The 13,764-nt window shown below is 44.3% G+C and overlaps 1 protein-coding gene across 13 annotated transcripts in view; it reads left to right on the top strand.

Annotated features, from left to right (window-relative positions):
• The window catches only part of PTPRT (protein tyrosine phosphatase receptor type T), a 1,128,501-nt gene that overhangs the window by 836,519 nt on the left and 278,218 nt on the right, over nt 1-13,764 (top strand). For all 13 annotated transcript variants that reach the window (XM_054674440.1, XM_003316939.5, XM_054674441.1 and 10 more), the window contains exons 10-11: nt 6,121-6,322; nt 7,679-7,781. In XM_054674440.1, the coding sequence (XP_054530415.1) occupies nt 6,121-6,322; nt 7,679-7,781 (305 nt within the window). The remainder of the gene's footprint in view (nt 1-6,120; nt 6,323-7,678; nt 7,782-13,764) is intronic.

Raw genomic sequence — 13,764 nt, 5'->3', positions numbered from 1 at the left:
AAACTGTAGGTTCCTGAGGATTCTCTAGAGCTTAGTACATGGCCAAGCACCTAGTCAAGAGCTCAATGGATATTTGTTTAGGTTCTGTTCTGCAGCCACAAAGATGCTCACAGCAGCCAAATCTCAGCATGCCATTTGTTGTCTTTTAAACAATTGATTTTGAAATAAGTTTACAGAGAAACTGTAAAAAAAAAAAAGTATAGAGAGTTTTATACCCCTCATACAACTTTCCCTAATGTTAACATCTTGCATAGCCATGGTATATTTATCAAAATTAAGAATTCACTTCAGTGCATTATTATTGATTAAACGCCAGATTTTTTTTTTTTTTCCAGATTTCTCCAGGTTTTCCACAGAGGTCTTCTTTTTTCTTCTAGGCTCTCACATAGCATTTAGTTGTCATGTCTCCTTGTTCCTCAACCTGTGACCATTTATTGGTCTTTCTTTGCTTTTCTATGACCTTCAAACTTTTTTGTTTTGTTTGTTTGTTTGCTTGCTTGCTTGCTTTGAGACATGGTCTCACTCTGTTTCCCAGGCTAGAATGCTGTGCTGCGACTGTGGCTCACTGCAGCCTCGACCTCCAGGGCTCAAGTGACCCTCCTGCCTCAGCCTCCCAAGTAACTAGGACTACAGGCGTGCATCACCATGCCCAGCTAGTTTTTTAAAACAAATTGGTGTAGAGATGGGGTCTCGCTGTTTTGCCCAGGCTGCTCTTAAACTCCTAGGCTCAAATAATCCTCCTGCCTTAGCCTCCCAAAGTGCTGGGATTTCAGACATGAGCCACTGCGCCTTGATACAGAAGCCAAAGCCACTCATGGACACTCTGGAGCCTTCCTTCCAAAACAATGGCTTGTCTTCCAGGAGTAAAGAAATGGGGGTCACTCTGCAACATAAAATGGAAACTAAAATTAGAATTATAATTTTTCCCTTGAAGAACTCGAGGCTCAGAGAGGTTAAGCAATCCCTCAAGCCACAGAGCTAATTTAATTATTCATTTAGACATGCAAAAGGATGAAATGTTGAACAAACACCAGATACGATCTTTGCCTCCTTGGAGCTTAAAGTCTAGTATAGAGGTCTGCAAACTTTTTCTATGAAAGGCCAGAAAATAAATATTTTAGGCAGCGTGGGCTGTAGGGTATCTGTTGCTACTTCTCTCTGCTTTTGTAGTGTGAGAGTAGCCATAGTCCATATTTAAATCAATGGTGTAGCTGTTTTCCAATAAAACTTTACTTACAAAAACAGATGGTAGATTGAATTTGACTTGCAAGTCATATTTTTTCAGCTCCTGGGCTGGTAGAAAAGGGACTTATTGATGAAATAATTACATGGTTACATGGAAAGTTAGTGGCTCAAAAGAGAGACAGGTGACTCTGGAAATGTAAAATAAGAACCTGGGAGTCAGAGAAGATACCCATAAAAAGAGTCCCTGTAAGTGAGGTTCGCTAAGGGTGAGGAGTCATGAATGAGGCAACAAGGAGGCATGGGAAGGAAGATGGGGCCCAGGCTGACAGAAGAGCTGGTGCAAGTTCCTGTGGCAGAAAAGACCATGGCTCTTTTTAGTACTGAAGTAAGGCTTGGGGTGCTGGGGGGAGGACGAGCGAGGCCAGCTCACGCACTGAGCTGAGTAAGACCACATGACAAAGACACATTCTTCATCCTGAGAGCTATGGGAAAGCATTGCTCTTATGACATGATTGGATTTTGTCGTTGTTGTTGTTGAGAGGGAGTTTCACTCTTGTTGCCCAGGTTGGAGTGCAGTAGTGCCATCTCTGCTCACCGCTACCTCCACCTCCCAGGTTCAAGTGATTCTCCTGCCTCAGCCTCCCGAGTAGCTGGGATTACAGGCATGCACCACCACACCTGGATAATTTTTTGTAATTTTAGTAGAGACGGGGTTTCTCTGTGTTGGTCAGGCTGGTCTCGAACTCCCGACCTCAGGTGATCCACCTGCCTCAGCCTCCCAGAGTGCTGGGATTAAAGGTGCAAGCCACTCTGCTCAGCCTGGGATTTTTGTTATGAAGCACCTGCTTTGGTTTCTGGCTGTGGATCCTACTGTCAGCAACTAAAAGAGAAGGGGGACATCCTTGAGTACTTTTTGCAGCCAGAACCCATGCCAGGAGCCCAGGGTTGATGTGCAGCTGTGCACCCTTCCCCCTACTAACCCTTTATTTTATGTTTGCTATTCTACAAATCTTCCGTTTTCCCCGCTTATAAATGAAGGTTCATATTATATTATACGTTTACAGTCACAGCTCCTTCCCATCCCATTTTTCTCACCTTTCTTCTTTCCCTCCCCAGCCCGATCCCTCACTAACTTCGTGAAACTTGCAAGTTAAATTTTTCAAAGACTGTTTCTGACAAAGCAGTGGGAATTAGATTTGGTGAAGCCCTTCATAAAAAATTGAAGACATGCTATATTAACATACATTGATTTATTCATAGTGTTTCATTACAAGTAAGTGAGGATCCTGTAATACCAGGAAAGGTTAGGAGAGCAGAAGAGCGTGGTATATTATATTGACAGCTCGGTGGAAATTGAGTTGCTTTTGGATTGAATTTGGAGCGCAGGAAAGGAATTGGCTAGTAAATAAGGCATGAGTTTTACCTCCCAGTGTCTGTATATCAATGTAGTTGCCACCAGTCCAAGCAGGGGGACGGGGACAGAATTTTCAAAGAATGCAAGCACACGTCCTCTCCACTGGTGCACTGGGGTTGGTGGCTACAGGCTGAACTGTCTGTACATCTCCCCTTTTCTGCCACAGTGGAAACCAGAATCCACCTGCATGCTGAAAACTCCATTTGCCCCCATTTGCTCACCGCTCTGCAGAGGCTCTGGGCTTTGCTCTGTCCAAACCTTTTCCCACCCCAGATCTTTGCCTACGCGGTTCCCTCTGCCTAGAAGCTAGAATACTCTTTCCTCTTCTGACTCAGGATTGTCCTTCGGGTGTCGGTTGCACTCTCTCCTGAGATACCTCCACGAGCATTTTTCCTCAGTTTGGTCATTCTCAGATGCAGACCCCGAGATGGGGATTTGAATATGAGCAGTTTGCCGAGAAGTTTAAGAAACACCAGTAAAGAGATATGGAGTGGGGAAGAGAAAGGAAAGTAGCCAATAATCACTGTGTTTTCAAACCAGCTGCCTCTCGAGGCAAGTGGAGCTGAGCCTCTCAGGGAAATTGGGATGCTGCAGGGATACCAAGGAGGGGCAGCTTGCAGGGGTATAAGGAAGGGGAGCCTGGAGAATGTATGCATCAACTCCCATCAGGGCTGGGGTGTTAATTAACCCCCATTCCCAGCAAGCACCCATGGAGAAAGTCCTCAAACAGAGAGGCAGATAGATGCCTGTAGCACTTGCCTCTGAGAAGGAGTGGGGTGGGTAGGGGTGACCAGAGGGAATGCTGTAGACAGGTCCACCAGAGCAGCCTGAAGCTAGCAGCCACCTGCATGGTGCACATGCACACTCAGGTGCTGCTTGAAAAAAAGCCCAAAGCCCTCAGCTCCCTGCATTTTTCCTCCCTCCTGCGCACACTCTGCTCTGGGCACCGTCTGACCTCTCTCCTCAAGGATGCGGCACCACTACTGTTTAATATAGGACAGAGAAATCACTTTTCTCTCCAAAACACTTGGTGCCATTGCCAGTAACAGCAAATTGCTTATTTTTGAAGGGAAGTTGGTGTGCTTCCTTTTCTGCCTGGGTTTGGCCATTCTTGATGGAAGATAAGTGATGTCAGCTGTGTATATAGCTGGCTTACCTCTCTCAAGAACGGAAGTCACTTGAGGATGAGGCCTGACTTGAATTCAGTTGGGCACCCCCCAGCAGCACACAGTGCAGGGCCTAGAACACAGAAATACACAGGAAACACTGTGAAGGACCAAATAAGTGGATGAGTGAATTCATTTTTCAACTGATGCACTGTTAACAGGCCAGGCAATGTGGTATAGAATATAGAGTACAGGCTTTGGAGTCAGACCTGCCTAGTACGGTGTCCGCAAGAGATTGTTGAATGTACCTGAGAATGCCTTATTTGCTACTACCCATGACAACTTGGATGAATCCCATGGACATAATGATAATGTTGAGAGAAAGAAACCAGAAACAAAATAGCGCATTTCATAGGATTTCACTGATACACAGTGCAAAAACTGGCAAAACTCGTCTATGCTGTTAAAAGTCAGACAGAGGTGATCCCTGATGGGGGTAGGCAAGTAGGATTGCAAGGGAGTGTGAGGAAAATGTTTTGGGCCTGTAATGGTTTGGTTTTTGATTATATGACTGTATCCAGTTTTCAAAAATTCATCAAGAGGTATGCTTTTCTGTATGTATATTATACCATAATTAATTTTTTTTTTTAGTTTTTTAGAGACAGGGTCTCTCTCTGTCACCCAGGCTAAAGTGCAGTGGTACAATCATGGCTCACTATAGCCTTGAACTCCTGGGCTCAAGCCATCTTCCCACCTCAGCCCCTGAATAGCTGGGACTACAGATGTGTACCACCAACCCAGCTAATTTTTTAATACTTTGTAGATACAGAGTCCTACTGTGTTGCCCAGACTGGTCTCAAACTCCTGGTTCTAGCAATCCTCCCACCTTGGCCTCCTAAATTGCTGGGATTTCAGGTGTGAGCCACCACACCTAGCCTAATTAAATATTTTTAATGGAACAAACCAGGTAAGACAAACAAAAAATCTTGTGTTTGCCACTTTACAACTGTGTAATTTCAAGATGTGACACTCAACGTGTGATCCGTGGGACCAGTGCTGGGCTACCAATTGTTATTTTCACCCTTGGGCAAGTGCAGAAGTTGAGAGTGAGTGCTTCAAAACTCTTCTGGTACCTTGCTGTGACACTCAAGTGTGTGATCAGGGAACAGTAGACACAAATCATTCCACAGGTGTAGACCAGTTTGGTTATTGCTGAACTCACATGATATGTCACATGGGGCATGGTCTTCATATACCATAGACAAACTATCTCCATATACAATTTGAAAAATGGTGATTGCATGCAAGTTGCTTCCATTGGCACCTCAGTTTCTCCATTATGAAAATGAGAGTAGCTATCCTGATGCCCCCAAGGATTTGAGGAAGACAAAAAAGATAATGCACGAGAAAGCACCAGTCAGCAATCGCTATCTGTCTGGAATATGGGGCCCGGGATCTGCATTTTTAACAAGCCTCATAAATAGTTCTCATCAGAATGCTCTACCTGGACACTGTTCTATGACTGCAGTGTCCAGCATGGTGACCACTGGCCTCACGGGGCTACTGCACTTATGAAAAGCAGTGGCTAGTCCAAATGCAGAAGCGCTGAAGGGGTAAAAGACATATTTGTAAGACTTCATACGAATAGTAGAATGTAAACAATTCCATTCAATTTTTATGTTGTCTACAGATTGAAATGATAATAGTTTGGATACACTGGGTTCAACAAGATGTGTTGTTAAAATTAGTTTCTTTTTTTTTTTACTTCTTTTCATGAGACTGTCAGAAAATTCAAAATGACATCTGTGGGTCGCCCTCTGTTTCTTTTTTTTAAAATTTTTTGTGGGTACATAGTAGGTGTATATATATTTATGGGTTACACGAGGTATTTTGACATAAGCATGCAATGCGTAATAATCACATCTTGATAGATGGGGTGTCCATCCCCTCAAGCAATTATCTTCTCTGTTAGAAACAATCCAGTTATACCCTTTTAGTTATTTAAAAATGTACAGTTAAATTATTTTTGACCATAGACCACCTGTTGTGCTAGCAAATATAAGATCTTATTCATTATTTCAATTTTTTCTACCCATTAACCATCCCCCCACCCCCTACTGCCCTTCCCAGCCTCTGATAACCATCCTTCTACTCTCTATCTCTGTAAGTTCAATTATTTTAAGTTTTAACTCCTACAAATCAATGAGAACATGCATTGCTCCAGTGGGTGAGCAATGGGGTATTTGGAGGCTGGGATCATCTGGAAAGTGGACAGCAACAGGCAGCTTAGCAGAATCTGCTGGCCAAATTCACAAGCCCGCCCCTTCCCCCGCCTCCCTAAGGTTCCTCTAAAGGAGCTCCATCCAGCTTCCTGAGTGAGGCATTTATTTGTTTGTTTGCTGGCTTGTCCTACAGATCAACTACAAGGCTGTCGGCTCGCTGGACCCAAGTGCTGACCTCTCGAGCCAGAGGGGGAAAGTGTTCAAGCTCCGGAATGAAACCCACCACCTCTTTGTGGGTCTGTACCCAGGGACCACCTATTCCTTCACCATCAAGGCCAGCACAGCAAAGGGCTTTGGGCCCCCTGTCACCACTCGGATCGCCACCAAAATTTCAGGTATCTCTGCTAGAAAGGAAAAAGGAAAAAAGGTTGTTTCACCCCCACTTCCTGATTTTCCTTGAAGTGGAAATTTTTCTTGAATTGTCACCCTGTGATATAGGTGGAATTAGGACGATCCAGTCCCTAGTGAGTTACCATTGTTGTCTCCTATGAAGAAAATCTAAGTGATGAACTTCCTAAAGTGTAAAAATTAGATTAATTAGGTGGCAAGCCACTAAATAACTTGCCCACAGGGTTGCATTAAGTAGTACGCGTGTGTGTAGATAATGTATATTGCACACAAGTTGGTTATTAAATTCATTTTCAGGAACATTCTTTTTGCCAGAACAAGACATTAGCGCAGGTTCTCATGAAATGCCTGATGAATGAATGAATGGATGAATGAATGAATGAATGAATGAATTACTATTATAGGGCCACAGTAGTGCAAAATTACAGACTGCCGTCACCCGTAGGGCCCCCTCTGCCACTAGACAGCAACAATGCAGAATTATTTCAGAACCTTTTTTACAGCTTTCATTATCCTAAATATGTATGCAATTCTGGTCTGCATACATACATATTTTGCACATGGTTTTCCAGAAAAACATGTTTTTTTTGTAGCTTAATGTTTTCTCTTTATCCCATAAGTGTTTCCTATGTTGCTACATTGCTTTCGTTATAATGTCCTGTCAAGTGGATGGACGTAATTTAATTATATATTCCCCTGTGCTTGGATATATTTGGTGCTTCCATGTTTTTACAAAATAACGCTTCAATAAACATGTTACAAAATAAAGTTTAGTTCATTGGTTTGGATTATAGCTTTAGGAATAAATTCAGAATTTGGAAAAACTGAATTAAAAAGGATGTGGGTTTTAATAGCTGTTACTACAAATGGCTAAATTACCTTCCCAAAGGAATAGATATAGTCGCATTCCTATCAGCTGAGTATGAGGGAAGGGAGGTCTCATGAAGAAAAAAAAAAAAAGGTAGAGGGGAAGTAGTTCATAATTGATGTAATTTGCATTTTAAATGTGTTTAGCAAGGTTGACTCTGCTTTCACTTCTTTGTTAGTACTTATATTCCCTGCACATATCTGTTTATTAGGTGTGGAACGTTTTGGTTCATGCAGGTTACTCGGCAGATCATTGCTACCCTTCCCCACACTACTGCACCTTGAAGAAACCTACTATGGGCAGGTTGGGCATCGGGGCCTCCTTTACTGAAGGCCTGGAAGGCTTCTTATCCAACCCCTTTCCTAAACGTCCTTCCTCTATCCATGCTATGTCTTTAAGGATGGCAGCAAGGGGCGGTGGGGAGCCAGTTGGGAACCTGTGCTGAACTCACCTGCACTCTCTGTTTCCTGTCCAGCTCCATCCATGCCTGAGTACGACACAGACACCCCATTGAATGAGACAGACACGACCATCACAGTGATGCTGAAACCCGCTCAGTCCCGGGGAGCTCCTGTCAGGTGAGGATGGTTCTTCACTTGGAGTCTGCAGTTTTTCTTCTCTGTGCCACATGGGCCTCCAGTTGAATCATGTGACTGGCAATGCCCATGGGCAAGACTGGCCAGGAGCAAAGTTTCCTCAGAGGAAGGAGGTCAGCAGCCCCAAGCCCAGTTCAAAGGGAGCCCCTGAGTTCAAGGCAAACCTGGGCGACATAGGGAGACCCCGTCTATACAAAGAAAAAAATTTTTTAAATTAGCTGGATGTGGTAGCACGTGCCTGTAGTACCGGCTACTCGAGAGGATGATATGGAAAGATTGCTTGGGCCTGGAAGACCAAGACTGCAGTGAGCTGTGATCATGCCACTGCACTCCAGCCTGGGCAACAAAGTGAGACCCTGTCTCAAAAAAAAAAAAAAAAAAAAAAAAAAAACAAGAAACATCCTAATCAGTACCTGAGATGGTCTAGAAGGAAACTTCCTGGAACATGTTTATGGTAAATTTAGTTAGTGGGGTCGGTGGCCTGGAACACAGTCTCCTGGAAAGGTCACTTTTCTTTGTGTCACTGCCAGTAACAGCCAGACAGACAGGTTTGCTGAATTCTGAAAACAACCTGCTCAGATATCACAAATCTGACAAGACCTGGGGGCTGGTCCAGTTTAAGGCCATAGGGTGCTGGAGTCCCATAGAGGCACTTGCTGTCAAGGTAAAACTGCTGATTTTACCAAACATGGTTGGAGATCAGGAATACACTGACGCATCTCCATAGTTAAACTGACCACTGCTAGTTCATGATATCAGGAGCGTGGGCATCTCTTTTAAACGAGATACACTTTGCACAAGGGCAGCAATATTGACTGCCGGTATTGCCCAGAACTCCAGGAAGGAGGACTACAGTCCCTTAAAATGAAGCAGAGCATTGAGTGGAACAACTTTCAAATTGCTCAGTTCAGTTCATCAAGCATAAACTCAGTATGTTATGTACCAGGAATGAGGCGGGGGGCCCAAGGCCTAAAAACCATTCATTCATTCAACAAACATTTTTTTTTTAAGAATCCACCCTGTCTCGGGCAATGCTTAAGTGCTTGCAAACACAGCAGTGAACTAGCCATGGATAAGTGACGTCCTAAAGAAAGTCAAACTCTAGTTGGGGAGACAGAAACATAATTACAGTACAGTGTGTCATTGTGGAGATATGCATAGGTCACTATAAGAGCTCAGAGGAGAGAATTCCCAGTGGAGACACTGAGCTGTATCTTAAATGATGCGTAAGATTTCACCAACGTTGTAAGAGTGTCCAGTGTGAGCACAGGCATGGAGGAGAGAGACAGCATGCTATAACAGGGAGCAACCAGGGCGGTTGTTGCTTTAACATAAACATCAAGGTGGGAGTGCTGGGATGAGAATGGGAGTGTGTTTGAGAGGCTCAGGCCTGTTTGAAGGACATGGGCAGCTACTAGAGAGATGCATGCAGCCTCACTCCTTGTGTCACTGGAGGCTAGGACACCAGCCCAGAAGGGGGCTTTTGAGATGGTCTAGCTAGCCATTGTCCATCCTGTATCCAGCTTCATCTAGAAATGATAGGCATTGAAATAGACAGAACCAACCACCACCAATTTAGAAGTTCCTATGTAGTCTGAAGTCTTTGGACAGTGCTCCCCCTAAGTCAGGTGAATCTTCAGTCATTGCAACATGTGTTGGTCATGTTTATGGGGTGTCTGACCAGACAGCATTTGTCTTATATTTTACACACTGGTAGTTCTAGGACAGTCCTACCTGTGATAAGTCAAAGCAGATTGTTGGGTCTTAAGTCAAATTCAGTTATGAATCCCCCGCTTTTCTTCCAGTTACTCTGATGTAACATTGCCATTTAATTTTCTCTATATACTATGAGATATTATCCTCATTTTCAGATGCACATGAAGAAACTGAGGCACAGAAATGCCCAAGGGCATACAGACAGTAAGTAGGAAAGCTGAGTTTGAAGGCAGGTCCCCCAGGTGTCAAATCATGTTCCATTTTGGCCACCGATGCCTTATTCCCTTTCACAATTCTCTCTTCTTTTATACCATAGTATTGGTCACTGTTTCAAAATCTCCGAAAGCTTCCCAGATAGCAAAAGTACAGCCCAGAGAAGGGAAGAGGCTTGTTCAGGGTTGCACAGCAAGTTAACAGCTAACCCAGAACACAGCCCCGATCTGACCCAAGGTCCATGGTGGATCAAGGTTACTAAGCCTATAAAACTTTCAGCTAAGGGACCCAATCCAGCTGTCATCCATAGCCTTTCAATGTGTTTGGATTTAGTCCAGCTTCCCAGTGTTCTGGCTTTGGGTGGGGCCATGGAAAGAAGAAGAGTTTGGTGGCAGCAAACCTGGCATCAGATCCCGTGGTAACACAGCTGAGTGACCTCGGACAAGATGCTTAATCCATCCCTCTCTCTGAGAGTCCATTCTCCTTATCTGTAAAGTATGGCCAGTAACTATTTCATAGAGGCTGAACAAAACACGGAAATACCAAGAGTAGGGCAGGCCTGACATCCAGGCCTACCTGACTCCAACCGGGGTCCAAGCTCCTTCACCCCCAGCGAAGGGGGCCTCTCAAAAGCCCAAACCAAAATGCACATGAAAACTTTTCCAGTTCCCACACAGAGAAGTCTTTACACTTTCCCTCTGAATCTCTATACTCTTGGTTTTGCACGTCTACTTAACAAGCTCATACATCGTAAGACTCAACAAATTATGAGGAGGGATAAGGGGATGAAAGTTTCCCAGTAGCAATGAGAAATGACAGTTGTCAGGGTGCAAAGGAATAGCGCAACTCTACAAAACAGACACAGGGACTCAAAAATCAAGCAGGCCTACATGCTGTCATCCCTCATAGCCATTCGTGTTTATTACTTGGTCCTGGTTTACCCTGAAAAGATGGGTCTGCAACTTACAGGAGCCTGCTAGCTTTCATTTAAGGAACAAGCACTTGCTACCAGCTTGTCTCTATATATAACACTACCTGTATTCTCGCAACATTGTATAATAGTCTCCTCATTTTGCAAATATAGAAATTGAGACAAACAGAAGCTAAGTCAGTTGACTCAGGCTATAAGGCCAGCAAATAGTACAGGCAAAATTTAAACTTAGTTCAAATGACCTAAAGCCAACACTCATTTTACTATACTATACCACCTCCTAGGAGAAAGGTGTGCATGATATATTTTGGTGACATTTTTATCCAAAAATAAATAAATAAGTAAATAAATAAATAAAAGAAATGTCACTGCTCAAAGGGGAAATGGTTGGTGTCTGGAAATGTCTGGCTGCTTTTCCTCTCAAGGCTCTGGAGCATTGAGGGTGGGTGTAGACTCAGTTTCTGGAATTATTTCCAGACTGTTTCTTGAGCATTTGACTAGAAGGGGAAGTGACTAACCAATGCCACCCAGCACGAATTTCAGGACAACTGGAAGGACAGAAGTGGAAATATCACAATGGATTTCAGTTATCTTGACCTTCATTCACCTTGAACTCTGGGCAGTGGGATGTTATATGAGAGGTAGTTGACCACTAGGTCATGCAACAAATATTTATTGAACACTTAGTATGTTTAGGGAAGTGAGCTAAGCAATAGGGATACAGTAAGGAACAAGATAGCCACACCTCTGTCCTCTTGAGGCTCCGGTAAATTGTTTGTGAGTGAGGCAGGGAGGTGGGACATTAAGCAAACACACAAACAAACAAAATCATGAAATTAGCAAAAAAAGTGTCACTGAACAGAACTTGGTCTGTTTGCCCATGCACAATAGAAAGCCAAACTCTGAAGTACTGTGTTTTTGTAGAGAGAAAAGTTTATTGCAAGGCTGCTGAACAAGGAGACAGGAGTCAGGCTTTTGGAGGCGGGGACAGGTTTTATAGGCAGAAGGTAACGGCGTGATCTGATTGGACATTTGCAATGTCGTGATATGGGAGGCTTGATCTGACTGGATCATGTCATGAGGTGATGCTATTGAATCATGGATCATGCCATGTGGTGTTCACTTCTTAAACTATCCCCATTCCTTAGTCCAAGCACCTAGGTCCCACCAATGGTGTCATGCCTGGTGCATCTGGTGTGCTCGGGTTATGTTTCTTGCAACCCAGGGGTATTGAGCTGCTTCTGCAGTTCCACTGTAAGATGATATGAAACCACTAGGTACATTGACTGTAGTGATTGAGAGAAGCGGTAGACTGGCTGGAGAGATGAGCACCACCCAGGAAAGCAGAGCAGTGTGCAGTTGTGTGAGTTGGGGAGGTGAAGGATGGAGAAAACAATATGGACACTCTATGATCCCAGGACTCAAAGAACTCACTAGATGCCCTGGGTTAAGGATGCTTCGAATCAAATTTTACAGTTAATAGTTGTCTGAATTAGTTTTCTGAATTGTTCCTTTACTTCCATTGTATTATCTGATCCTCACCTACCTGGTGAGTCAGCTGGTTGGGAAATACCATCTCCATTTTGGAGCAGGAAACTGAAGTCTAAGATGTTAACTCATTGGCCCAAGCTTGTGGGGCTTGTTACAGTTAAAGACAGTGCATAGACCTAGTATCCTGGCTCTGAGTTCATGGCTCCCCTGGGAAGTTCTGAGTTCCTCTGCCTGGTATGTCACGTGATGACCGGGTGGCCCTTTTGTGGGGGTGCTACGGAGTAAACCTCCACCAACCAGGGCATGAGGGGTGGGCAAGAGGAATTCTCAGGGGTCCTCCAACTCTGCCTTGTGTGAGCCCGGTCTATCACTTGTGAGCTTCAGCAGGTCCCTCTCTGAGTGGAGCTGTGTGTTCTCAAACAGACTCACACAGAAACTTTGGCCTTCAGACCCCACTCAGGCAGGCTCTTCTTTCTGCCAGTGATGCTCCAACCCTGGCTGAGCCAAACTCTAGCCCCTGCTTTGCCACTTACTGCTCCTCTGAAGCCCTGTGGATCTGACTCTATGTGGTAGAACTGACTGTGCAGGGGGGCGAGATGTGGCAGGGAGGACTGTTGCTGTGTGGCGCTCCCGCACCCTCATCCCTCCAGCCAAACCACCTCAGCAGCTTGGCCTATTTTTCTAACACTCCACAATGGAGATTTATTGCTTTTGTATTGCTTTCCTCAGGCCTTCAAAGATTTATTGGTTTTTAAGTGACAGAATCCCAGAATTGCTTAAAAGATCAATCAAATAGTGACTAGAATCTAATATTCAGTTCTGGCTTGAACATGCCGAGCCTTCTTCCCCCACGCCCCACCTGTCACACTGATGTGTGACTGATCCGTACTAACCTTCATAAGAAAGTAACTTAGCCATGAATTAGTCACTTATAATGCAGTCCCTGAAGTGAGGCTGGGGGCAGAGCCCCAGGTTCTGTAACAGACCGTCCCCTGATCCCTGAAGACTTCCTTGGAAATGTTCTTTCCCCCTCATTCCTCCCCTTCCCATCTAATTAGTCATGGAGACTGGTCCTCTGGACTTCAGAACCTGGGCCAAGCTCTCTCTTCTTCTCCCACATTGGCACTTTCCAGCCTCATCCTGTGGACCTGCACCCGCCAGGATATGCTTGCTGGAGTGCTTGCTGCAGCTTCTCATCCTTCAATCCACCCCCCACTGAACTGCTGTCGTGATCCTTTGGAAGCACAAATTGCATCAAGTTAACTTTCCTGCTTAAAATTCTTAAATGGGTCATTGGTTTTCCATTGCATTAAGTACAAGCTTCTTAGCATGGAATTCAAGGCTCATCAGAATCTGTCCTTAGCCTTGTTTCCGGTTTCCTTTCATTTCCGTCTACCCCTTTACCAGGTTTTACTCAACAGTGACCTATATAGTTCCTTCATAGTTCTTTCCTGAGCCTTTAATTGTGTTATACAGCTGTTCATATATATATATATATTTTTTGTTTTGTTTTCTGTTGTTTCTACATACCCCTCTATAGGCTGTGAGCTCCAAGAAATCTGAAGGCTTGGTACTACTGAATTCCCTTTACATGGGATAGTGTCTGGCATCATA

This window comes from Pan troglodytes, chromosome 21 (assembly GCF_028858775.2).
Source record: "Pan troglodytes isolate AG18354 chromosome 21, NHGRI_mPanTro3-v2.0_pri, whole genome shotgun sequence".
Lineage (NCBI taxonomy): Eukaryota > Metazoa > Chordata > Mammalia > Primates > Hominidae > Pan > Pan troglodytes.
This window is presented reverse-complemented; position numbering and strand designations above follow the sequence as displayed.